The sequence below is a fragment of the Macrosteles quadrilineatus genome, unplaced genomic scaffold, assembly GCF_028750875.1.
Source record: "Macrosteles quadrilineatus isolate MER2022 unplaced genomic scaffold, UCM_ALF_1.0 Scaffold_4__1_contigs__length_99947679, whole genome shotgun sequence".
Classification (NCBI taxonomy): Eukaryota; Metazoa; Arthropoda; class Insecta; order Hemiptera; family Cicadellidae; genus Macrosteles; species Macrosteles quadrilineatus.
This window is the reverse complement of record NW_026542597.1, coordinates 19,793,036-19,818,843: the sequence shown is the minus strand read 5'-3', so window position 1 is coordinate 19,818,843 and position 25,808 is coordinate 19,793,036. Positions and strand designations below refer to the sequence as shown.

General features: G+C 35.3%; 3 protein-coding genes across 3 annotated transcripts in view; 1 reads left to right on the top strand and 2 right to left on the bottom strand.

The window, feature by feature from the left end:
- The window catches only part of LOC128992421 (NAD(P) transhydrogenase, mitochondrial-like), a 46,441-nt gene extending 39,764 nt beyond the window's left edge, over window positions 1-6,677 (bottom strand). The window contains exons 1-2 of the mRNA XM_054415989.1: window positions 6,401-6,677; window positions 3,247-3,418 (exon numbers count right to left, since the gene is read on the bottom strand). Of these exons, the coding sequence (XP_054271964.1) occupies window positions 3,247-3,410 (164 nt within the window). The 5' untranslated portion in view covers window positions 3,411-3,418; window positions 6,401-6,677. The remainder of the gene's footprint in view (window positions 1-3,246; window positions 3,419-6,400) is intronic.
- Window positions 6,678-8,966: 2,289 nt separating this feature from the next.
- LOC128991403 (charged multivesicular body protein 5-like) lies at window positions 8,967-14,335 on the top strand. The gene is made up of 2 exons (XM_054414246.1): window positions 8,967-9,767; window positions 14,089-14,335. The coding sequence occupies exon 1, from the start codon at window positions 9,076-9,078 to the stop codon at window positions 9,736-9,738; it is 663 nt and encodes a 220-aa protein (XP_054270221.1). The 5' UTR covers window positions 8,967-9,075; the 3' UTR covers window positions 9,739-9,767; window positions 14,089-14,335.
- Window positions 14,321-25,808, bottom strand: part of LOC128992788 (calcineurin-binding protein cabin-1-like) — a 58,062-nt gene continuing 46,574 nt past the window's right edge. Inside the window, exons 31-36 of the mRNA XM_054416528.1 lie at window positions 24,781-24,853; window positions 22,538-22,737; window positions 21,603-21,766; window positions 18,387-18,612; window positions 16,883-17,008; window positions 14,321-16,392 (exon numbers count right to left, since the gene is read on the bottom strand). Of these exons, the coding sequence (XP_054272503.1) occupies window positions 15,112-16,392; window positions 16,883-17,008; window positions 18,387-18,612; window positions 21,603-21,766; window positions 22,538-22,737; window positions 24,781-24,853 (2,070 nt within the window). The 3' untranslated portion in view covers window positions 14,321-15,111. The remainder of the gene's footprint in view (window positions 16,393-16,882; window positions 17,009-18,386; window positions 18,613-21,602; window positions 21,767-22,537; window positions 22,738-24,780; window positions 24,854-25,808) is intronic.

Here is a 25,808-nt window from a genome sequence, read left to right as displayed (position 1 = left end):
CCACTAAAAATATCGCTAGTCTGTTAGACTGCAATAGAAACTACATCAACAATCACGACAACTACCACCTAAAACAGACAAAACTGGCGCTACTGAAATTTGGCTGAATGGGAGGGGGGGGGGTATTCAGGGCTGCCAACAGTGCCAACATAAACCTACATTTACAATCACAAAAGTTTTGCACAGTGTATTAGATGACGGAAAGAATTAAGGTTCAAAACCAATAATTCTACATGTTTAAGCGATTCCTTTTTGAAGAGTCTCATTTAGGCTAAAATTGACAAGGCTAATTACTGTAAATTAATCCTAATCTTTATTAAATTATAATTTGTAAGAACAAATATAAATTATCATAATGCACAAAGTACCAAGTTCATTGTTCTAATTGGGGTTTTAATTATATTGTTCTAATTAACCATTGAAGGTCACTTTTAATTCTCAATCTAAGGGATATTGTTAACCAAACACTATTTCACCACATTATGCTAATGAAATTTTCAGATAACATTCTTCAAAAAAGTTTAGCAGATTTGAGTTATTTAATTAACTTAAAAAACTAATTGACACTAAACAACCTATCACTAGGTTTGTACTTAACGAAGAACTAGAAATTACGAAACACAGCTAATTTCTAATATTAATTAGCTGATTACCATTAATTAGTTAAGGAGGTTTAAATTATTCCCTTATTAAAATTTGATTGAGAAACTTATCCTGTGTTTAGTAACGTTGATTCAAATATAAACTGTAGAACTAGGACATGTTCTAAAATTTGCATGCTTAAAGAAAAACGTGATGTTTGTTGGGCCAAAACCAAATTGTATGGTTTTAAACAGGTGTACATCATTTAAGATAATTTATTACAGAGTAACATGAACAAATTACATTTTCTGTACACTTTGGGAATAATTTTTACGCTATTGAATTATTATTTTTAAATTAATTAAGTTTATAACTTTATTTTATGTAATGCATTTGAGCCCTGAAAAGTAGTATAATAATAATAGTATAATATTATAAAAACATTTATCAGATAATACACACTATTTCAAAATACTTTATGAATACAATATGTGTAAATATAAGTTATTCATTTACGTATAGCCTACTTAGTTGTAAAAAAAATAGGTTAAAATATGCACCAAGGTGGTGTCTCTATCTAAAAAAATGTAGCCTATTGATAATTGATAAAATATAAATAATGTGGTTCTTTTAATCAACTGGAAAAACAGTTACAAACCCAACAGTGCTTCCAAACACAACTAACTATTCCAATTAAAACCGGTGAGTGAGGGAATGAAATAATTATAAATAAAAATGCTTTTTAAAAATGCCACATTTTTAAATGCACTAAAAAGTATAGAATCTTCTATACTTATAAAAGGCAAAGCCCTCACTGACTCACTCACTCACTCACTCATCACTAATTCTCCCACTTCCCATTTACCTAGGAGGCTGGAATTCGGTACACCGATTCTTTGGGCATTAAATACGAAAACTAAGTAGTTTTTATTCTGATCGGGCTTTCGGGCTCCGCCCCAGTGGCTCTGGAGTTTCCCATGTTAACCTTATGAGTACTCATATTTAAATGGAATTAAAGAGTCTAAACAGCTGGTTCAACTAAAAAAGTTGATTCTCTGATGTTCAATAGCATTAAAGAGTTAATAGGTTTACCAACAGGGTGCAGCACTATTATTTTTTTACATTCATGACAACAGCTTGCAACCAAAAGGTGAGTGAGCGTAGTGAAATAACTTCAACCTGGAGGCGAGTTAGCGTAGCGAACGAGCTAACCTGAAGGCAAGTGAGCGCAGCGACCTAAAGGTGAGTAAGCGTAGCAAACGAACTTCAATCAGGACGTGATTGAGCCATGCGAATGAGCTCATCTTGAAAATTAACGAGCATTGACATAAAACCACATTAGGAAAGGAAGACGACTTGACCAATTGAGCAGATTTTTTTCATGAATAGAGCCAATATAACCAAAGGCTTAGTGGAGATACTCATTTTTAATTTATTATTAATACTTACGAAGTTAAACGGGGCAAAGCCCGTGGGTACAGCTAGTAATTTATAAATATGTGAAGGGATTAAATACTTGTAAGATTTAAAACAAAAACGTGGGACATATGCTAATTTACAATTATCTTCACCTATTGAACTATTATTATCGATTGCATGCGCCCCACGTTTTTCGTTTTAAATCTTACAAGTATTTATTCCCTCCACATATTTATAAATTATTTTCTACTTTTTAGTGTTTAAAAACGTGGCATTTTTAAAAAGCATTTTATTTATAATTATTTTCTACTTTTTAGTCTTTAATGTGTGGGCCTAAATACCACAAAATACTAGAAAAATACTGGTATGGATCATAAACATAAACAAATGACGTTTTTGGCCCGAAAATAAACATTATTTAACATTGCTTAAATTGAACTGCCAAAACAATGTTTAATGCTACCGGTATTAGTACCGTAGCATATATGATTCGGGGCAACAACGTCATTTGTTTATTTTTATGATCCATACCGGTATTTTTCTAGTATTCGTGGTAAATACCTTAAATCTATTTTATATGGCCTTATTTTACAAAACCTAGATTTTACATAACCAAACCCTTATTATCTGTAATCAGATGTTTTATCTTTACTTTGAAATGCTTGTTTTATATTTATAATCTCTCAAGAGCACAACCTGTACCTCTTAACCTCTGCTCTTCGAACTGTTAAATTTAAGTATTTACAGCAGACTTCAATTGATATATTTACATGGAAAATTCGGAAGCCCATAGGGCGTAGCCTGAGGGAAATATGAAAATTAAATGATATAATATTGCATTGTCATACATTTGTGAGCTATGTTTCAAGTCTCTAACTCATCGGGAAGTTAGTTTAAAATTGATTGCAAAATTTGTACCAGACATGAACGTGAGCTAATAAAAACGTTTTAATAAGTGAATTTAACAAAATATAAACTTTAAGCTATAACTAAATTACTGGACAAATTCCATAACAAACTTTATAACAAATATAAAGTTATACCTACAAGTTATAACTTGTAACTTTTGGAACAAACATGCAGTTAAAACCTATTTATCCCAGACAATATAGGAAAATTATTAACAATTTGGTTTACCAACAATATTTGAAATTTTAAGTTACAATGCTCATCATCACAAAATGGTTCAAAGATTTTTAGCTGTCTTTAGGCACTATCATATTAACAAATTGTTTAGCAACTGACCTCTTCTCATTCTGCCAGATCTCTTTGGGCACTCCTATGGACAGTTCCTTGTAAGGACGTCCCTGCACTGGTGCTGCCTCCTTGCGACTAACGTGTGAGACTGACAACCTCCGTCTCAGCTGGCGCAACACCCCACACTGACTGAGAAGCGCACTTCGCGCCATCTTTCCCCCTAAAATATTGACATTAATTTTGTGACAAATCAAATCTTTAAAGGGAAAGAGTGTAAATAAATTAGCCTTATTTAAAAACTCATACATTGGAATGCAATTTTTTATAAATAGGCCTAGCACAACTATAAAAAAATAAATTAATAATAAATTTTAAAATATTCTATAATTAGGGCTAAGCAATAACAAGATTGAGTTGAAATATTTATTGCTGCTTCACTGATAAGTTATAATAGGTTACCTGTATTTTTGTTTATCCTTTTGAGCAATGCCTGTATTATTTTAATATTTTGTTTTGTGCATGTGTATGTATTATATTTGTCTTTTATAAGTGTTAATATTTTAGGTACCGGTACCGGTAATCATGCCATTGAAATCATTCTTCTATTTGTATAAAATCAATAAAGATGTTTTGAATTGAATTTAAAACTACCTATACCATCTGACTGTAATATTCTTTGTCAACTCAGCTCTGCTTCCTGCTGTGTTCAAGTTCCTCGTTTGGAGTTACTAACTTGTCGCTAGCAATAGTGTTACCTATATGCAATTGTGACCATAATATAACCATTTGTATTTCCATAGGGATTAGTCCACAAGAGGATTTGAGTGGTGAGCCTGAAGAATTCTGCATCCTAATTCAAAACAAATACTATCGTTTAAGCCTTATCTTCTCTTATCAATCATCTTACGACAAGATAACATGATAGCTGCTCTTATAATCTGATAAGATGGGATATAAGTACTTCACCCAAATCACTGTTGTAAACAAAATCATAACTTTGTAATAGGCCTAATTCTTAATTTAGTATAACTTAATTTTAAAAAAAGGATAGACTCTTAGTTGCATACCAGTAACTAAAATATAATTAATTGTTAGTAGGTAATAAGATAATAGTAATTCATTAGATAGGCTAATACAGAAGTAAGCATTGTAACTTACATAGGCCTACCTAATTAATAAAAAATTATAAGTTAGAGAAACTTAAGTAAAATAACTTGACAGTCTTTTTAAAAGGTGATAACTTAGGCCTAATGCTATAAAATATGCCTTAGGTCTGTTTTATGCATCGCGACAGACGCTACATGTGTTGCGGCTGACCGATCGGTCACGTGACAGCGACACTTTTTTGTTGCGTAAACCCACATCCGGTGGTGGGGGAATTAAAGAACTCAGTCAATTCTCAATCCAATGTTGTGTGTTGTGGTTGTGATGTAGGAGTGATAATTAAGTTGTTAATATACGACTCTGTAGTGTTGTACACGTTGAAGAAAAAAACCCGTTTATTTATCCCTCCCAGTGTTACTTGACGAAAATTCGACAAGCAGCACACTTTGTGTAGTGTTACTTGTCGATTTTTCGACACGCAGACATCGTTTACGGCGAAGGCTCTATGACTGACTGAATCGGATTGAACTGGATCGAGTTAGGTATCGTTCTTTCCGTAATATTCTAAGCTTTCTCCAGAGGTCTGTCTCTAAGCGCTATTCATTTTAGTTCCGAAAATATTGTAGCAGACAGCTGACGTGCGTATATTTGTAAACAGCTAGGTTCCCCCGGACCGATGACTGATGTGTTTTATTACGTTTATCATTGTTTTAGTGTTAAAAATCAAAAGTAGTGATATACGTGGTGCATTATAAGAAGATTTAAGTGGTTTTGAAGTGCTGGTTGATGATCCTGAAGAAGTAGGTAGTGATATTGATGTAAATTATCAGCCAGATTCCTAGCTATGGTTAGGCTATGCATTCTTAGCTAAACGCTATGTACTGAAATCAGTTTTTTGCCCATAACTTATTTATTTGCAAATATACTTCCTTATATTATTATATATTTGTAATCCTCATAAAATTTAGAACAAAGTGGCTATTTTCAAATATTTATAGGCCTATAATTTATACAATTTCATTGAGCGCGAACTTTTTTTTTTTTTTAAATTTTCGAAATTATATTTTTTTTACCTAAATTTTTTTTTTTTTTTTTAAATGTTCCTTATGTTTTATATATAATATTGAAGCCCATGATTTTCCAAACAAAATGGTATATAGAACATTAGAATTAACATTGTGTTAAGCTTCTCAGATCCGTTTTAATAAAACCTTGCAAATGCGCCAAAAATAGGTGGACATTAAGGCCTAAACTATGGACACTTGGAGGGTTAAACAACACATAACATTTACAGCTTGAATTAGTAGGTACTGCCTTGTGTTTCTTGTTAATGTCATTACATAAGAAAAATGGTGTAATTTATATAAAAAATAAAGGGTAAAAAACCTTTTTATATATTAATTAGTAACATTAATCAATTTATGTGAAGTGTAAATGTATGGATAATATACCTCGTGGAGTATAAAAATACTACTGTCGCAGTGCAAAAACGTACCCATTTGATCCAATAGAACTTGAATCGCACGGGCTAGAATTTGAAGCTGCGATTCTAAAACCTGTCGCAGGTAAGTAAGTATTTAGAGATCGCCGATTCACTCACGCGACAGTTTGTCGCTGTCGCGGTGCATAAATGCTCCCATATTTAACTCAATAAAACTTGAGTCGCGCCACTACTTGCGACTGCCAATGTGCATAAAACCGGCCTTAGGGCCTGTAGACCTATACGGTACAAACTTAACCTAACATAGTCATAGACCCTCTGGCCTTCCATTACAATTTAAAAAAATAATAAGAGATCGTAATGAATCTGTCAACATATTGCAAATAACCAAATGGTCTGTGAAAATGAATTACTTACAAAGTTATATAAGAGTATACTACTAAACTAACATGGTACACACTTTAAAATCCCATAGGTAACCAAAAATAGAGCGGTATTTTAAATAATAAACTGAACTCTTTTCTGCAAATATTCACGTAAAAATAATAATTATAATTTTTAAAAACATTAGGAATTAGTCGAGAAGGTAGACCCCGTCCAATCTAAAATTAAAATAAATTAAATCAAAATAAATAAACAATGTAAATTAAAACTAACCTAACAAGAAGACAGAGCAGCCGAAAGCCGCCGCCAATCTACTCAGTCCACAGACTCACAGAGGAATAGTGTGTTTCTTCAACTTGGATTTGCGCTTGGCGGCACGACAGCTTGCTTACCTACCCACGATTTATTGTGAACTGAAACCTGTGAAACTGATGTTAAGTACAGTAATCATGACAACTTTTGATTGGAAATCTATAGGCCAATTTGATAGACGAAGACGACGCAGCCAACAATTCGGGGTTTATTTATGTGTCGCGGACTCGCGGCGCGGGCAGCCGCTTGGTTTGGTTTTGGTTTCGATTGCGACTGCGAAGTGCGAACTGCGAGTACTGCGACTGGACTGACTGAGACTGAGTAGTGAGTACTTAGAGTACTGCGAGCGAGTCGCGAAGCCGAAGCGAGATCAAATCGAGATGCGATGCGTATACACGGCCGCCTTTTAACTCCAGGGGCCCATTTCATAATAAAGTACAAACCAATATTAATAGTAAATCAGCTGATCGCCCAATGCAAATCTAATGGAAATTACAAGTTACAAGTTGTAACTTGTAACTTGTAGTTTATTATGAAATGGGCCCCAGGCCGCGGCCTTCGAACTGGCAACGTTGCAAGTGGTGTTGTAACAGCTGTTTTTGTTTGGAAGCAGCTAATAGTATTTGTACATATACGAAAGATTGGTTACTGGACTATGACATTATTTACTCCGCTTAAAAATGTACAGATATAGATATTAATTCATATTGTTTCGGTTTTCAATTCTGTATGTTTTATTTTCAATATTTTAATAAATTTATGTTCATAAATTTTAATTTTAATCAATAAAGTGCGAATTAATGAGCTGATGTCACCTGTCTGCCATGTTATCTTATGGGACGTCTGTCACTGAACAACACCACTTGCGACGTTGCCAATTCTACCAGGCCGCGGCCTGTGGTTAAAGGCGGCCGTGTGCGTATAGCGTTACATAGCATATAAGTTATATGCTATATATTTGAGGAACGTATTTGGAATATCGCGATACGACACTAAGCACGGTACAATGTTTTAATACACTGTTTTTAATAGTATGATACCATATCAAATAATACAATTACAATACTTTAAAGGATTGCGGAGTTAAAGGCGGCCGTGATTGCATTATCAATCTGTTTTGAGTATGAGTACACCTACACAACATACGTCCAACTACTCACGGCCGCCTTTGTAGTTAAAGGCGATAAACTACTCCAGTTAACTACTTACACAGAAAGCTACAAATGTCGTAATCTGCTGCTAGATTTGGAACTTTCTTCATTTCCAGTACATGAAAAGAGTACTATATTTTGAATGGCATTTATCTAGAGTAGACCCATATTTTTAAAGTGGGAGAAAAATTACCTAATTTAAAACACCAGCTTAGCTCCCGCTATCTCACCAGGATTCAGGATTAGTAATAGCGATAAACCGGAGCTAGTACAATATCCTTGATTATACAGGGTGTTTTTTTTTAAACTTGCATCTTTATTTATGTAAAAACCGCAATAGATAGAAATATGCAGTTGGCGGGAATCATCTATTGACGTAGGGGGCACAATTTTTTTAATTCAACGTTACATTTACATTCCCCCCCCTTTCCCCCTGCCCCTAACTTAATTTTTTTAAATAGCAAGGTACCCCTTGTGACATATCAAATAAAAGAGCATGAAAAAAGAAAACGTTTGATGAAAAAAATTGAAAATCGGTTCATAAATTTGTGAGATATTCCCCCCCTCCCCCCCGGAACTTAATTTTTTTTTAAGCAAGATACCCCTTGTGCCATATCAAATGAAAGAGCATGAAAAAAGAAAATTTTTGGTCAAAAAAAATTAAAATCGGCTAATGAATTTGTGAGATAATCCCCCCCCTTTTCCCCCTACCCATAACTTGTTTTTTAATAGCAAGGTACCCGCCCTTGTGACATTTCAAATGAAAAATAAATTTCACCAAAAATTTTCTTTTTTCATGCTCTTTCATTTGATATGTCACAAGGGGTACTTTGCTATTTAAAAATATCAAGTTCCGGGGAAGGGGAGGGGGAAATATATCGTAAATTTATGAACCGATTTTTAATTTGTTTTTCATCAAACATTTTCTTTTTTCATGCTCTTTCATTTGATATGTCACAAGGGGTACCTTGCTATTTAAAAAAAATAAGTTGGGAGCAGGGGCGGAAAGGGGGGGGATGTGAATGTAACGTTGAATTCAAAACAATTGGGCCCCCTACGCCAATAGATGATTCCCGCAAACCGCATATTTCTATCTATTGCGGTTTTTACATAAATAAAGATGCAAGTTTAAAAAAAAAAAACACCCTGTATATCACCTCTTGTGGAGTCAATGTCTATCGTTTTGATTTCGAGAAAGACGATTACGTCTTAATGCTATAATAAACAAAGGTGGTACAGTATTGTGAACTTGAACATTACTCTATGTTTTCTGAGATTCTGTCTGCTTTAGTAATGTCAAATTACGCTTACTCCCAGGTTATGTTCATGTTATTGTTTCTTTTCATTCTGTCTCTGTCAATATCTGACTGTATGTTCACTGTTTAGTTGCATAAATCATTTAAATCATAGGTCAGCTTTTAAATAAAACAAGAAAAACGCCCATTTTACGTTGAGTTATTGTCGGTGCAGCAACATTTTGCGAAAATGAATCGAATATTTGGAAGAGGAAAGCCCAAAGAACCTCCCCCAAATCTCAATGATGTTATACAAGGAGTTGACAGTCGAGCTGAAAGTATAGAAGGTAAGATAGCAAAATTAGATGCAGAACTGAAAAAGTACAAGGATCAAATGGCAAAAATGAGAGAAGGGCCTGCTAAAAACAATGTCAAACAAAAAGCTATCCGGGTTCTTAAACAAAAGAAACAGTATGAATCACAGCTTGACAACCTAAGGCAACAGTCATTTAATATGGAACAAGCCAATTATGCTACACAATCTTTAAAGGATACTCAAGCAACTGTCGTCGCAATGAAAGCTGGTGTGAAATCAATGCAGAAAGAGTTCAAGAAAATAAACATTGATCAAATTGAAGATCTACAAGATGAAATGGCAGACATGCTAGACATGCATGAAGAAGTTCAGGAGGCTTTGGGTCGATCATATGGGATGCCGGAAATAGATGATGATGAACTTCAAGCCGAGTTAGATGCCCTAGGGGACGAAATTGCCCTGGATGATGACACAAGCTATTTGGATGAAGTAAAATCACCTGCTGCTCCCAACAAAGAACCTGGAGCCGATAGTATTAAAAACAAAGATGGTGTGCCAGTCGATGAATTCGGTCTACCCCAAATACCAGCATCATAAAATCGCCGAGCTGCTAATTTACCTCCAAGGTACCTGTACTTACCTAGACCTCTAAAGCTACCTAAGATTATATTTTTAAAGATGCTCTAAGTAGTTGACTTTATAAAATGGAAGTTTTCTTTTCTTTTCTTGATTACTTTAAACATGCGAACTAGGATTCCTTTGATGTTCCTCAGATAAATTTAGTTCTCTATAGCCTATTTAACCAATAAGGTAAACTTACCTCAGAACTTAACATTTAAGAAAAATCCAGGGAATTATAGCCGAGCTACTGCATTCCTGTTTGTTGAATTATTGAGTATTAGAAACAAGTATCGAGATAAAATTACCAACATAACCACAGAAAACATACTACTATAACCCAGAATGCCAACCGCATGGTAAAAAGCATTAAGTGTTTTGAGAGAGCTTTGCCTGTCAATTCGTAGGCAGCGCCACCAGCGTTGCCATGCACTCAGCATATTAACGCTGGTGGCGCTGCCTATGAATTGACAGGCAAAGCTCTCTCAAAACACTAATGCTTTTTACCATGCGGTTGGCATTCTGGGTTATAGTAGGCCTAGTATGTTTTCTGTGACATAACTTACAATCCTAGGTTCAGTAATAGTAAGGTCTAGTAAAGTTTAGGGTGTGTTGCTAGCCTAGTGGTTAGTATCTCAGACTTCTGTGTGGGAGGTACGGGTTCAATTCCTGCCATATCGATAAAGACTTAAATGGATTTGGACCACTTTTCTTTAAAATGGTTAGAATTACTTCATAAAATTCTACTAACGTAAACACAAGAACAAAAAAAATTGAAAGGAAAAAAGGTCCAAATGTTAACTAATTTCTTGATCAGCATTGTACGTGTTATTAAATTTACAGAAAGTAAATAAAATAATTACTTATAACACAACATATATTTACCTTACTGTTACTCACAAGAAGGTAAATATACAAAAAAGATGGTAAGTGGTGATCGATTTCCAAGCGTAAATATATGTTTTAAGTGTTTTAAGACGTTTCTTTTATTTACTTTCCAAAAATGTTAACCTAAACTTCTAGTTTATATGTATAATGTTTACAATTAATTGGTGTGGTAAAAAATACGAAATTACAAATTAACCTAATAAAATAGTATTATTTAAATTCCTCCAATAACAAAAAAGGCTGACTTCAACCACCTTGAAAGAAACAGTACAGTAAATGTATCCATTTAAATAATACATATTGTAAGATCAAAATTATACATTTTAATAAAAACAAACTTTACATATTTACTGGAAATCAAATACATTAACGGAAGAATAATTAATGCACTTAACTGTACAAAGTTCTATCATGTCTGAGGGTCCTATGAATAATTAGAGGTTTTATGAGGGCCTCAGAAACGAAGAACCAACTGTTGAAGTCCACCATTGTTTGGTCAGTTTGTTGATCACATCATGATGAATCTGATCCACCACGTCTTCAGAGACCTCTGACGGTTTCCACTTTACGATCGTTTTCAAACACTCCACATGGTTGAGTCTAGTTAGGAGACAGATGTTCTTTACAATCACCTCTTGCATCCACATTGGCGTAGATTCATCAAGCAAGATATCTTCCAGGAGACTGAGGGTATTTCTCAATTCAGTTTGAACCTTAGGGCAACAAATGTCTTGTGGTCTTAACACTGAACAGAGTATGGATGGCATTAACTGCTTCAACGTCAGTGCACTCTTCTCCTCCCTTCCACCAGCTCCTGACCTTGTCCAACAGCTCCTTACAAGGCCTGCTCAGGAACCATTCAGGTGGCTGGCGCTTGATCATAAACACAGCAGCTTCGTACACACCATGTTGTTCAAGACGTTCCATGCACAAATCAAACAGGTTTTCTAGGTCGACAGTGTAATTCTTATATCCGCACTGAGCCCTCGTAAAACTTTGTAGTTATTTAATATGATTTTTGACATTCGTCGTGACAAGTCAACTGCCGGATGATGTAAAGCGTCAAAGGATCATCAGAATAACACTTAATGGGTTTCTCCAACAACACAGAAGGCCATATATTGCATGAGCTACAACTAGAGAGCGTTGGGTGAAAAAGTAGAACATGTCGTACATCAACTGTCGCACCCTCGCTAAGAAACTGTAGTGTCGAGCAAGTAAAGTGTAGATCAAACCAACGGTCCGCCAAAATATTTGTTTGGATTGTTTGAATTCCATCATATTACCTAATAATGTTGTTTCGATTAAGTGAAGTCCCACTTCCAAAAATTTTCTCTTCTCTTCAGCACTTTTTTCATTGGTAAATTTATCAATGATCATGCACAAGAGAAGGTGAAGGGCTTGAATTCTTGGGTGTACAGAAGGACCTCTTTTATTTGGTAAGGGGACATTGTACACAAGTTTTTGCATCCAAGCCGCAGTTGGATTCTCTTCAGTATGCTCCCATGAAAATTTATGTAACAACACCAACACAGCTTTTAATATCACCCGGAGACTGAAGCACTCTAGTTCCTTGGCGATTTTAACTACCTATGTCATTCATGTTCCTTAACTCTGTGGTAAACAAAGGTTGAATTATATCTGTTGCTTTTTCAGTTTTTTTAGGTTGAACATAAATTTGAACAGGTATATTTCTTTCTTCTGTTTGATTTCTTTCCTTGTAAATAGACCATTCATGGTAAATTTTTTTTACCACCGTTCGTAAAACAGTTCCTATTATTCTTATTTTACTTCCTTTTGGAACTATTTCGTCCAATGTCATATGAGATGTGTAATTACTTGAACCTTTTTTGTTATATACTTTATCATCTTTCTGTGTAACTGTTTTAAATTTTGTAGCTTTTTGATTATTTTCAATCACATCTTTGTTTTCTGTGTAGAAGTTTCTCAAACAAACTGTAGAATTTGAGTTTTGGTTTTCTGCTGCTTGACTTTTAAAGGAAACTTCGGCACCACTTTTTATTGAAGTCAAGCTAGTGTTTGGTTTTACCCAATACCCAGCCTCATGAACTGTACTTGTTTTAGCACATTCTGTTGTCGTACTTCCTCTTTTTGAATCATTCGTCCATTTTGATCCACGAACACCTTCAAATGCTTTCTCCTTTTTAAATTCAACATTTTTTCCTTGTGGAATTATCTCCCCATCAAGTGAGTGGCTAGAACACTCTGTATCTAATGACAGACTCCACAAATTTTCATCCACATCCATCAAAAGGCAATCTTCATCAGACTCTTCATCAATTTCAGCATCTAGCAGCAAATCAGGATTCCTTAACATTTGTGAGTCAAAACTTTGGATTTCTTTTACTTCTGTAATGTGAGGTTCTTTAGTCGATCTTACATCACTTGGGCTCTTTGTACTTGCTGGCAATGATTTGTTAAAAACTTGCACAGGACAAGGGTTTAGGTTTACCCTTTGTAATAGTTCTGGAGTAGGTAAGGAATTACAGTTATCATTGTTCTTCAAGATTTGGACTTCTTTTGTTATGACATGCCTATGAACCACAGACTTTTCATCACCTAAATCAGTCTACTTATTATCGATCAACCGAATGATAAGATCAACAAATTGTTGGTAAGGTAATATTTGATTGAACTTATTTTTGGGAAATTTCTGGCATTAGTAATGGCAGTAAAAATACTCATGGTTTTCAATTATGTTTCCATTTCGGCCTTCAGTCCTTACTCTTCAGGTCAAAATGCCTCAGTGGTTAGCGTCTCGCACTACGTTGAGGAAGGGACAGGTTCAATTCCCGACACAAAACTTTATTCTCACGTTGACCTCTTGTAAGATGCCACTTTACTTACGCAAGGGGAAAAATAGGTATATTATGTACCCAGTAAAAAATATTGAAATAGATGGTCAGTGAAAGTGCTATAATTATAATAGACCTCTCAATCATTTTGCTTGTGTTTTTACTAATATTCACAACCTATATAACAAAAAATCAAGGGTTGATGAACATAGAATTGAGTAAGCAAAGTGCCAGTTAAAAGCTAGTAAATAACTAGTTATTATTACTTTAGTTACATAGAGGATTATATGATCGATGGTGTAATATTAATATCATTATGTTATATTTTACCTACGATAAAAGTGTACAATTTCATGATATTGTTATCAATTATTTAGTTACATTCATGAACATAATATCTCATCACGCCACTATTATCATAGGAAGGTGCTTTTTAAAAGTTGATTTTAACAACCTTTCAACTATAGACGTAGGCCTATTTGTTTTTTCCTTACTATTCCAAGTGGTATGATCTCCAAACAAATTATATTTTTGATTAAAGCACCAATTAATAATCTGTTTTGAGAGTTTTAGAGTTTAAGTTTTCAGAGATAGTAATTACTAATACATATTACATTTTTCACAGGACACATTGGCAAGCTTTCCTTCACATGACCAAAATTCAGCAATCTCACACTGATGGTGGTAGTGTGTTATGCGTAATAAGCTTTTGTTATTTGATACACAACAAAAGAAGATGATATGTGCAATTTAAGCTAGTTTAATATTTTGTATGCTCACTGTATCAAATTAGATAAATTAATCTGTTATACATGGTAATATATTTGTATATAATCTTATGATTTGTAATAAAAAATAGATTGTTAAGTATCTAGGTGCATGTTTTTATTTCCAACCTTTATCTGGCTGATGAATCCTGTGTTGTAAATTTTATTGTTTACCTTGAATGATAAATATAAACATTGTGGTAAGTTTCCACCAGTAAAGTATACAGAACAATAACTAATAAACTTTCTAAACCAAGGTAGTTATAAACAAGTGCATAACTTTAAAATGTCCACAAGGTAAACATATTTTATTATTACAATTTATATCACAGAAACAAATAATGGCAGTTTATCACTAAAATAAATTAAAAACATAAAGATTCTGAACACAATAATTAAGAGTTAGGCCTAATCATTTATAATAGGTATTTGAAATTATGTTTTACAATGTAAGGCAATTAATGGAGATTTATCATGTTAGTGAATGTACTCATAAAGCACATCCACCGATCACAACCTGTGCAAGCTGGTTGAATTCTGGAACAGTGGATGGGGAATGCTCTTAAAATTATCTCGCCTATGGAACAAAAATTTGCTATCGAGTCTTAAAAACTCTCTCTCTAACCCAAATATTCTAAATTTGTGTATGGATGGAGTAAAGTTGTGCGATTGTCTTGTCAGAATAGAATCAAAATTCAGTTAAGCCTTCTATCGATCTTCACAAAAAATACTCAAATCATTGTCCCTTCTGCTCTATTTCACAACCTTGGCCTTAAACTGTTAAAAACTTCAGTCTTTTTAAGCAGAAGCAAACATTATGTTTTAGTCCTGCTAAATATTTATTATAGTTTTGATTCAGTCATCCACAGACTTTCCTCACATCAGTCAAGTATGATGACATCATTCCCGTCCTTCTTTTTACTAGCAGGTTTAGAAAGTGTTATTGAGAAGTCTGCTTTAGGGATAGGTTTAGCTTGCTGCACAGGTTTAGGTTGGGATTTTGCAGGAACTATTGTCACTCCACTGCCCATTCTCAGGGTGGCCGTAGGTGAATTTCTTCCTGCAGGACTTAATTGAGGCTTCTTGTTGTCAATGTAAGAAACACTTACAGAACTTCCGGGCTTTGACACTTTTGCGTCTTGTGATTTTAATACAGTGACAGTTACTTCCTTAGAAGTGGACGGGCTGAGAGCAGATTTCGTCCTAGAACTACCAACCGGAGATATGCTCAAGCCAGATCCTAAAGTAATATCCTTCGGAATTTTAATTTCTGGTGGCTTGGCAGGTGTTATAGACACTCCCCTAGAACTCAAAGCTGCAGCAGGCAAGGTTTTGGAGAACTGATTCACTCTGTCTGCGACGGAGGTTGGGTTAGCAACAGGTCTGGTAGAAGTGCTTGAAGGAACTTGAGTCTTGGACATTTTAGCAGATAACAGCTTATGCTGCAAGCTGACAAGTGGTTCAGCCATTTTCTGTTGGAACGGAGACTGTTTGGCAGGAGTCTGTTTATGCACTTGAGGTCTAGGTGTGTATCTATTCTGCATTCCTTGATAGTTTGCAGCAGCACCAGCATTACTTGCCACAGGGCTTTGATGTTTCACAGCTTGTTTTGACATGGCCGATTGATTCTGCGGTAAAACACTCTGGGACGAGAAAACAGAAACTTTGGATGGTGCAAGGAGTGTGTCGGCGGCAGACAACGGTTTGTTTGCAGTGCTCACTTTCTGCTGGCCAGAACCAGATGGGTTCATCTTCAAGTTGGTCAGCAAAGTCTGAGCCTGTTGTTGCTGCATCAACATCTGCTGATACATCATCATCTGCTGGGTCAGCATTTGCTGATTGAGTAGAGCCTGGTTACTGGAGTTGAGACTAGCCTTGGCCTGATTCATCATCTGCATTTGCTTCAGCAGTGCTTGACTGGTAGTTGCTGGCGTCTGGTTTGTCTTACCCTGGTTCATTGCGTTTAACTGCATGGTAACAATGTTACGGTAGAACTGCTCCAGTTCTCCCGGGGTGCCGCGTGGTTTGAAACTGCCAGGATTCTTGTGTCGCAAACTGCTGTTGGAGGGGCGACCTCTTCCCCTCCTCACTGGGGCCAAAGGCATTGGAGGAGGCTTTTGCTGTTGTGGTACTGGTGGATTGAGAGGCGCAGGACTTGAAGCCTAAAACCAAGAGATAGATTTGAGTTAAATTCGACACGGTGTAATTTAATTTTACAATCTATATTTACTTAAGTTTATTTGACAAATTATTCACCATAAAAATTCAATAGTTAAAGAAATCAACGCCTAAACATCAAAATATAGGGAGAGCTCTAGGGAACGATCCCACTATATGTTATGAACAAAACAAAAGTAAAGAACTGAGTTAAAAAAAGGTTTGTTGCTACACCAATAAAATGAAAAATGATCCCATCAAACATCTCAACCATAAAAAAATCCAAATCTTAGTTGGTAACAATTGAACCATTTTTTTGTTTTAATTTTAAAGTATAAACCTGGCCCATAACATTGACAGTGGCACGACACTCGCTTTTTAGTCTGTTTGCAACAAAAGATTTTAATTAGGTGATAAAATAACTTTATAAAATGGAACAGCTTCAAGTGAAGACTACCTGTAGGTGATAAACGGAATGCTCAAAACATAACTAACCTGACTAGCATCAGGTGATGAGAACGCAGCCTGAGGAGTGGATGGAGTGTTAGAGGCTGCCTTCTGTAGCGTCACTTCTCTCTCGCAGAACTTGACAGCAGTGTCCAACACACTAACGCTGCCCTCCTGGTCAAACATGGATTTTGTTTGTAAAAAACATATCTTATAAATAATAATATTACTATAAAACTGATCGATAAATATAGAGTGAAGGGTGAAAATCGGTTTTTTCTGTAACAATCATCTTGATTTCTCAATTAAGAAAGTTGACCACTACCTACCCAAATTTACTATTAGGTCTTTCTTTTACATTTAATGTAAGATCATGAATTATTTCAATCCGGGGGGACGGAGGGAAGACAATGGCGGAAATTTGGCTTAGACAACGCTTAGGATTTAAGCAGTAGCATGATGATCACATGCGGTCGAAGGACTTAAGTTGGCTGCAGAGACTCTTCATAAGTATTCTTACTTTAAATTAGAGTTGATTTCCTACTGCTGGAATGTAAAATGTTAATAAATAATAATTTTCACCTTCTGGCACTCCTATTTGCTGCTAAGTTGTGAGACATATTGTCATCCACTATAATAGCTTTGTCATAAATATCAACATAAAACAGTCACAGTCATGACAAAACACACAAAACAAAGACATTTAATTTAGATTGCCCTTGCTGTGGCCACATCGCAAGTACACACATGATTAATTCTGGGCGATGACGACAGGAAGGAGCAATATCTGTGGTGTACTTTGTCTTGTGATGTCAATACTCTTTTCCAGGCGCATGGCAGTTTCAAACAATGAGTGTTTACTTTGTCGTCCAGTAAATTACCTAATTCACACTGTACTTCCTTATAAAACTCACAAAATTATCTCATACTAGAGGTAGTCCAGTGATCAAAAACTCAGCTAAAAATATGTAATGTACAGACTTCTCTATTTTCACCCCACACTGTAAATAAAACATGTGATTGTATTTTCTTCTATTTGTTTTTATTTTCTGTTAATATTTTGTCACCAGCATGGCAACCCATAGGACCCATTATAATTTTTTTTAATTTTAAATTAATTTTTTGTGCTTATTTTTTAGTCTATTTTAATTTATAAAGGGAGTCTGCATATCTACAGAAAATATCTTTTCAACAGTATGCGTAGAATTTCCCTGCGATGCACATGAGCTGAGAAAAAAGGTTTTTAAGAAACATGCTTGCCTATTAATTATCTCATATGTAACCATCTAGTAAAAATTAAATATCTTTGTTTTGTGTCTAAATCATGTTTAGTGACTGTTTCAAGTTGATATTTATTACAAAGTGAAAGTCGATGCCTGAAGATGTCAGAGGGTTGACAAAATGTGTCGCAACATAGTGAATAGAAACGCTAGAGGGTAAAAATGGATATTCATTGCTCTAAACAATCAAATAACAGAAAGGTTGGTTAACAACTTCTAACCCAAAGGGTAGGTAGAAATGGTTTGGGAGCCATTGTCAGCTTGAACCCTACCTCTTTCTTGTATTGAGCGTAGGCGTCGGTGAGAAGTGTAGCGAACTGACCCTTGTTGGCCTCCCACTGCTTGACACATCGCTTGTATATTTTGAATACGTCAATAACAGCTGCTTTCTCCTCCTCTACTGTCTTGGCGTCTGACATTTTCTTACGCAGAGCTTGAAGACACAACAAAAGCGCCTCATTGGACAGCTCTTCCCTCTCTGGATCTCGGAGGTACTTTCTGTAAAACATTAGTTTTATAAATAACTAGCTGTTGTACCCGTGCTTTGCAGCGGGAAGAGAACACGAAATAGAAATATTTTGATCTTTACATCTGTTGATAAAATTGTTAAACATAAGCCTTTTAAAAACAAAATTTTACCTTTATGCCCTTAATAGGATAGCTGTTGTCATAAATGTAAAAAAATAATTGTACTGCACCCTGTTGGTAAACCTTGTAACTTTTTAATGCTATTCAATATCATAGAACCAACTTGTGTAGTTGAAACAGCTGACATAATTCTTTTATTCCTTTTAAATACGATTACTCATAAGGTTAACATGGGAAACTCCAGAGCCACTGGGGCGGAGCCCAAAAGGACTTTTAAGATAAGAATGCGTCTATATGTTAATCGGGAATGTGAGCTATCATCATACCAAATTTCAGCCCAATCCGACCAGTATTTTTCGCGTTTACTTGTCACAAACATACATCCATCCATCCAAACTTTCTCATTGTTGAGATAAAAAATAATTTACTCAGTCCTGTGTAACAGCTGTATAATGTAATTCTGATTATTATAATGTTTGTTTTGTTTAAGTTGTTATGAAAACAAACTACTCTAAGTCTATTAAATGGTTCTCTAACAGTTCTTACATTTCTTTTATCCTACTAGCAAAATCAGTGTATTACAACAGGTTATGGTGGCCCAGACTCGCTAATAACTGTGTTTATTTATTGGATTTGTTAGTAGGATGTATGTGAAAGAAACTGTGATTGATTGTTATTTGTCTTTTTGAAAAATCTTGTTCAGTTGTCTTCAAGTGTTTTGTCTACCATGGAAATTTCTAAAGTTTATGTAGTTGATAAACTGGAGGGTCAATCCAATTGGATAGATTGGAAATTTCAAGTAGTCATACAGTTTCGAGCTCATGGTATAATGGAAGCTGTTATCCTGAGCTTGTATACCCAAAGCTTGTATACCCTGAGAAACCAGGTGAAGATGAAGATGCTTCAAAGATGGACAAATATCAGAAACAGGTTGCTGTACTTGAAAAGAAAGAATTTTCGGCACAGAATATCATTGTTTCATCTGTTAGCAGTCAAGTAAGACAGCTTATAAATATGTGTTCAACTGCACAGGAAATGTGGGGGAAACTTTTGAGTATTTTTGAACAGAGAACTGAACAGAGACAAGACCGTCTGTTTAATGAACTCTTTGGAATTAAGGAAAAGGACTCACATGACAGTGTAGCGAAACACATAGCAAAGCTGGAAAAACTTTGGGTTGAGCTACAGGACGAAACTTGGAAAGAAGATAAAGTTAAGCTTCCTGATTCATTATTCCTAAATAGGGTGTTGAATGCGTTGCCCTGTGAATATAGTGAATTCATTAACGCTTGGGAGTCTGTACCGAAGGATCAGAGGACACTGTCATTACTGAGAGAGAGACTGTGTACGGTTGAAATGAGAATGAAGGAGCGAGAAGTTGGAGGTGTAAAGGAGTCTAATGCTGCATTTTACACTGGTTCAAAACATAAAACTTTCTCACAACCTAACTCTAACCGTGTGAAATCAACATCAAGCATAATTACCGTCAGTGATGTTGGAGCTGAAAATAAGAAAAAGAAATGGAGACCTAAATGCTTTTCATGTAACCAGCTTGGTCACATGAAGAGGGATTGTCCTAGTGTCAAACAGTCACTAAAACCTGGAAGTGCTTTTGTTGAATATTGTGGTCGCTCACAAGAATGCATCGAAGCATGTAATTGGATTGCAGATTCTGGAGCTACGCAGCACATGACAATGAACAGATCATGGTTTGTGACGTACGAGGCATTTTCAACAGTTAAGCATGTTGGAGTTGGAAATGGTCAAACCATGGAAGCACTCGGCAAAGGAAACATAATTGTAGAGATGATTGTGGGAGGAAAATGCCAGATAAATCATTTGGAAGATGTTTGGTATGTTCCTGAAGTAGGCAAGAACTTATTTTCTATTTCCTCTACGTTGGACAAAGGTATAATTTCTACTTTCTGCAAGGACAAATGTAATTTTTTCAAGAATGGTGTTTTGGTTGCTCAATCACATTGAAAGAATGGATTTTTCATTATGAATATGAAAGTTATTCCTATTAAAGATGCTGAAGCTCAAATTGCTTTGAGAGATGATTTACAACTGTGGCATGAGAGATTAGGGCATCAAAATAAGCGTTATGTTTTGACAAACCTGAAGAAAAATGGTATTGAATTCTCAAATTCAGGTACTAAGTCTGAGATATGTGACGCTTGTATTGTTGGCAAAATGCATCGGTTGAGTTTTGGTACTCGCAAAGAACTTGTTAACCAACCTGGTGATTGCATAAATGCTGATGTTTGTGGCCCAATGCCTGTGTTATCATTTGGTGGCAATCGATATTTTGTTGACTTCAAGGAGCCTGTGGAACAAAACAAAAAGTTTCCTACAACTGAAACCAACTCTTCAGTAACTGCAAGATTACCTGACAAAGAAGAACAGAGGTATAGTTTCAGAGACAAATCAAAATTGAAGCCTCTTGTGAAACCTGCTGATTGTGCCCTTCTGACATGTGTTGCAGAACCTACTAAGTGCAAGGAAGCGGTGACATGCAAGGATTCTCATCATTGGGTCAAGGAGATGGATGAGGAAATAAAGGTGCTTAGTCCAGTGTTCTGGTGTAGTAAACGTCAGAAATGTGTAGCTTTGTCAACTACAGAATTTGAGTTGATTGCTGCAAATTTGGCTGTAGGGGAAGCAGTGTGGCTCAAGAGAATACTTCAAGATGTAAGGATACATTTACATTAATTGTTAACTAGTGTGTTTTAATCTTTCTACTGACGTGCACCCCCTGAAGGTTAAGCCAGTGTTTATAATAGTTCACAAAAGGCATTACTCGAGGAACAAATTGTGCCAAGGCGGTTCCTGTACACCCTATAAATATTTATCCATGTATATTCTGTATAAGAGAGCTGTGCTACACGAATGTGACATACTTATCTGACTCCGGTGTGTCCCTCAGCCTAAGCGCAAGGTCAAACAGCATCTTGTGGTCTCGGCCATGTCTCAACACTTCTACAAGGAGCAGCACACAGCGACTCATGTGAGAGGCAAAACTGCCCGGACGGTCAATCTCGTTGGATGGAATACGCCACACGCCCTGAACATAAGTCGGCCTTAGTCAATAACAAGACTACAAGATCATCCTACACTCATCTCCATTCAAACTTGGCTTTAAATACCTACTTTGTATGGTCACCATTTCATTGAAAAGTATAAAAGTATTAAAGTCTTAACATAAAAAACCAATTGTGTTTTGTTCAAGGAAAGGCTCTAGGCCAGGATTTTGAATTGTAGAAAAAGGAGGATAGCAGCTAGCTTACCTTGAAAGTGTAGGTAGGCCATAGAACAAGTAGAAAAACACTGTGCACACAATATTTCGTCCCCTAAGGGACTTTGTCAAGTGTAGAGAAAGAGTTTATAAATTACAAATGGCTGCTGTCATGGCTGTTAACTATGTATGTAACCTATCTTCTCAATAAAGCTGAAAGCTTGATTTTGACCTTTGGGTGCAAAATTTAGAGATGAGTTGATTTAACAATGGTAATTGTGACCAAATAATGAAAAAAAGCACAGCTAGGTAGAAAAGCAGTATTATTAGCCTTAGTGTAATAATAAATTACAAGATATTGCGTGTTTATCATAATGACTATACTATAATCAGTGATCACATCACAACTGTGACCGTCTCCAGTTATCCCAGCAAAATGTCATAAAAAAGTCATCATCATATCCCACTATCGCAGCAAAATCATTGCATAGCAAGCAGCAACCAATTAACCAAAATTAACATTTTCTTTCAGTTTTTATTTTTTTCCCTAAAATCCCACCACTAAAATACCTAACCCTATTGTGGAAGTATTAGACTCACATTGAAGAAGTTGGAATGCCTACGGCTGGCGAACAGTCCACCCTCACTAAGCAGCAGCTGCCTCGCCTTGTCTACGTTTCTCCGCAGCTTCGACCGGAAGTAGAAGTGGGCGAGGCGATACAGAGACTTGTAGTGTTCAGGGAACCGCCGCACACATTCCTCCAATGCTTCCAGACAAGCCGTTGTCAGCAGCGCTTGCTCTGGGGAAACCGATTCATATTGATCAAGTTTTCATTATATTTTTAAATACAAACATAATCAATACTACTGCTACAGCGAGCCTGCAGACTAAGCAAATTTCCACTGGCCTGATTTGATTTTCACTAAAATACTTCCTAAATAATGTCAGCTTTATTTCCTTTTTAAATAAAATTATCAAAACAAGGTTCAATTAAAATATGTCAGCTTTATTTCCTTTTTAAATAAAATTATCAAAACAAGGTTCAATTAGTAATCAGGTTTGCTGAAGCAGATTACTTTCTATAAATGTATTTTTAATCAAATGTTTTAGTCAAAGTATCAAATAAAAATAAATGTTTGAAATACAGCCATAAAGAAACAAACACTTCATTAGTTTACTTATATTCTCTATAAGGTTAACATGGGAATTTTTAATTTACAGATTTCTTAACTTTTCTCTGTAACCGTTTAGCATGTAACAATGCTTTGCAACACTAGCATTTGTTTTTATAACTCAACAAAACCGTTTAGAGAAAGATTGCAAAGATTTTTATTTCGATGGACAAAAATGGGAAAACCCCATTTTCACCACATAAAACCTCGTTCCCATAGTCCGATCATGCTGGTTTGCAAACTTGTTCGAATGAACACAGATTTACACATTTGTCATTTATACCGAACATCATCATTATCGGATCATTTTCAACCAAGCTATTGTGCTAATGGCCACATATACAAATACAAACGGCTCTGGGGACCTCAAAATTAAAAAGTAAATTGGTCCCAGGGCTAGATATTACCAGGAGACCTACAGTAATAGCTTATTCACTATATGGTAAATTTGTAAAATGAGGTGAAAAAGGGCTGCTGAAAAAGTGGTTCAAGTAAATGTGGTCACTAAAACAACATCCATGATACTAACAGTTATCTTCCATACATGGACTTTAAAAACATGTTGTATGAAAAAAAAATCAAAAACAATAAAACTCATGTCATGCATAATGGTTCTATATACAGGGTTGGGCAAATGTGTGGATACCCCTAGTTAACTTTTTAACGCATTAAAATAGGAAAACCTAACTCGACAAATATTTACAACATAAGAAATTGCACTTTTTCATCAAAGTTACAACTTTGCCCCAGCCCCCAAAATGGGGTATTTTGGGGGCAGCCCCAAATTTTCAAATGTAAACACCTATCATGTGACCCCTCATTTTAAAGGGTTTATTAAGAGAAATTGAATGGCGCAAACCAGAGGTCAATATCGCACGCCTAATCAAAATGGCAGCCATTTTAATTTAACATGAGCAATCATGATAAAGTCTGGACACCCCCAGTTAACTTTATAACGTGTGGCAGTGGGAAAACCAAACTTGGCACATGTTTACAACATAAAAAAATGCACTTTTTCATTTAAGTTAGAACTTGTACCTGGCCCCCAAAATGGGGTATTTTGGGGGCAGCCCCAAATTTTTAAAAGTAAACACCTATCATGTGACCCCTCATTTTAAATGGTTTCTCAAGACAAATTAAATGGTGCAAACTAGAGGTCAATATCGCACCCCTAATCAAAATGGCAGTCATTTTGGAATATCGCCTATTAATTTTTTAACAGTTTATAGCAGGAAAACTGAACTCAGCATACCTTTATGAAAAAAGAGAATTCACCTTTTGGTCAGTATTAAAATATTTAATTTTTAAAGTTAACTGGGGGTGTCTAGACTTTATCATGATTGCTCATCTTAAATAATTAAAATGGCTGCCATTTTGATTAGGCGTGGGATATTGACCTCTGGTTTGCGCCATTCAATTTCCCTTGATAAACCCTTTAAAATGATGGGTCACATGATAGGTGTTTACATTTGAAATTTGGGGCTGCCCCCAAAATACCCCATTTTGGGGGCTGGGGCAAAGTTGTAACTTTGATGAAAAAGTGCAATTTCTTATGTTGTAAATATGTGCCGAGTTTGGTTTTCCTATTGCAACACGTTTAAAAGTTAACTAGGGGTATCCACACATTTGCCCAACCCTGTATAACATGACACAAAGGCTGTTGCACCTACCTTCCTTCCAGTTGGTTTCTTTTGTTTCATCTTCTGAACTTTTTCCTTCTTTTTTATCGTCACCACTTTTCCCCTAAAAAGTGAAGAAATCTTCAATTAGAATAAGTTTCCATGATAATTTTGGGTACTTTCCTGTTAAAGGGAACATTCATTATTATCGATGATTTTTTTCGATATATCGATATTTTTGTTTCCGATCAGATCTATTACAAATTGACAACAACAACTAACTGATCTTGTTTAGGCTAAAATAGTCTATATGGATTAAGAAATGAAACTGGTCTAAGCTAACCTAACATAACCAACCAAACTTGCTGTACCATTTAAAACTTCCGTTTGGGTTTGATAATAGAAAAGGCAAGTTAAACACGGCATTTTTAAATGTTACAGCAAGTTTGGTTAGTTATGTTAGGTTATTTTTTTAGAACCGTTTTAGGTACATTCCTCTTAAAGGGAACATTCATTTTTATCGATGATTTTTTTTCGATATATCGATATTAACAAATTGAAACATATCAGCTGACAACTACGATAAATATTGTTCAGTATATGAAACTGTTCTAAAAAAATAACCTAACATAACTAACCAAACTTGCTGTAACATTTAAAAATTCCGTGTTTAACTTGCCTTTTCTATTACCAAACCCAAACGGAAGTTTTAAATGGTACAGCAAGTTTGGTTGGTTATGTTAGGTTAGCTTAGAACAGTTTCATTTCTTAATCCATATAGACTATTTTAGCCTAAACAAACAAGATCAGTTAGTTGTTGTTGTCAATTTGTAATAAATATGATCGGAAAACAAAAATATCGATACATCGAAAAAAATCATCGATAATAATGAATGTTCCCTTTAACAGGAAAGTACCCAGTTTTATATACTGAACAATATTCATCGTAGTTGTCAGCTGATATGTTTCAATTTGTTAATATCGATATATCGAAACAAATCATCGATAATAATGAATGTTCCCTTTAACAGGAAAGTACCTAATTTTGTTATATAAGTTACCTTAAAAGTATATATATA

Coding starts and splice junctions, on each gene's coding strand:
- LOC128991403 (XM_054414246.1), top strand. CDS start 9,076: ATGAATCGAATATTTGGAAGAGGAAAGCCCAAAGAACCTCCCCCAAAT.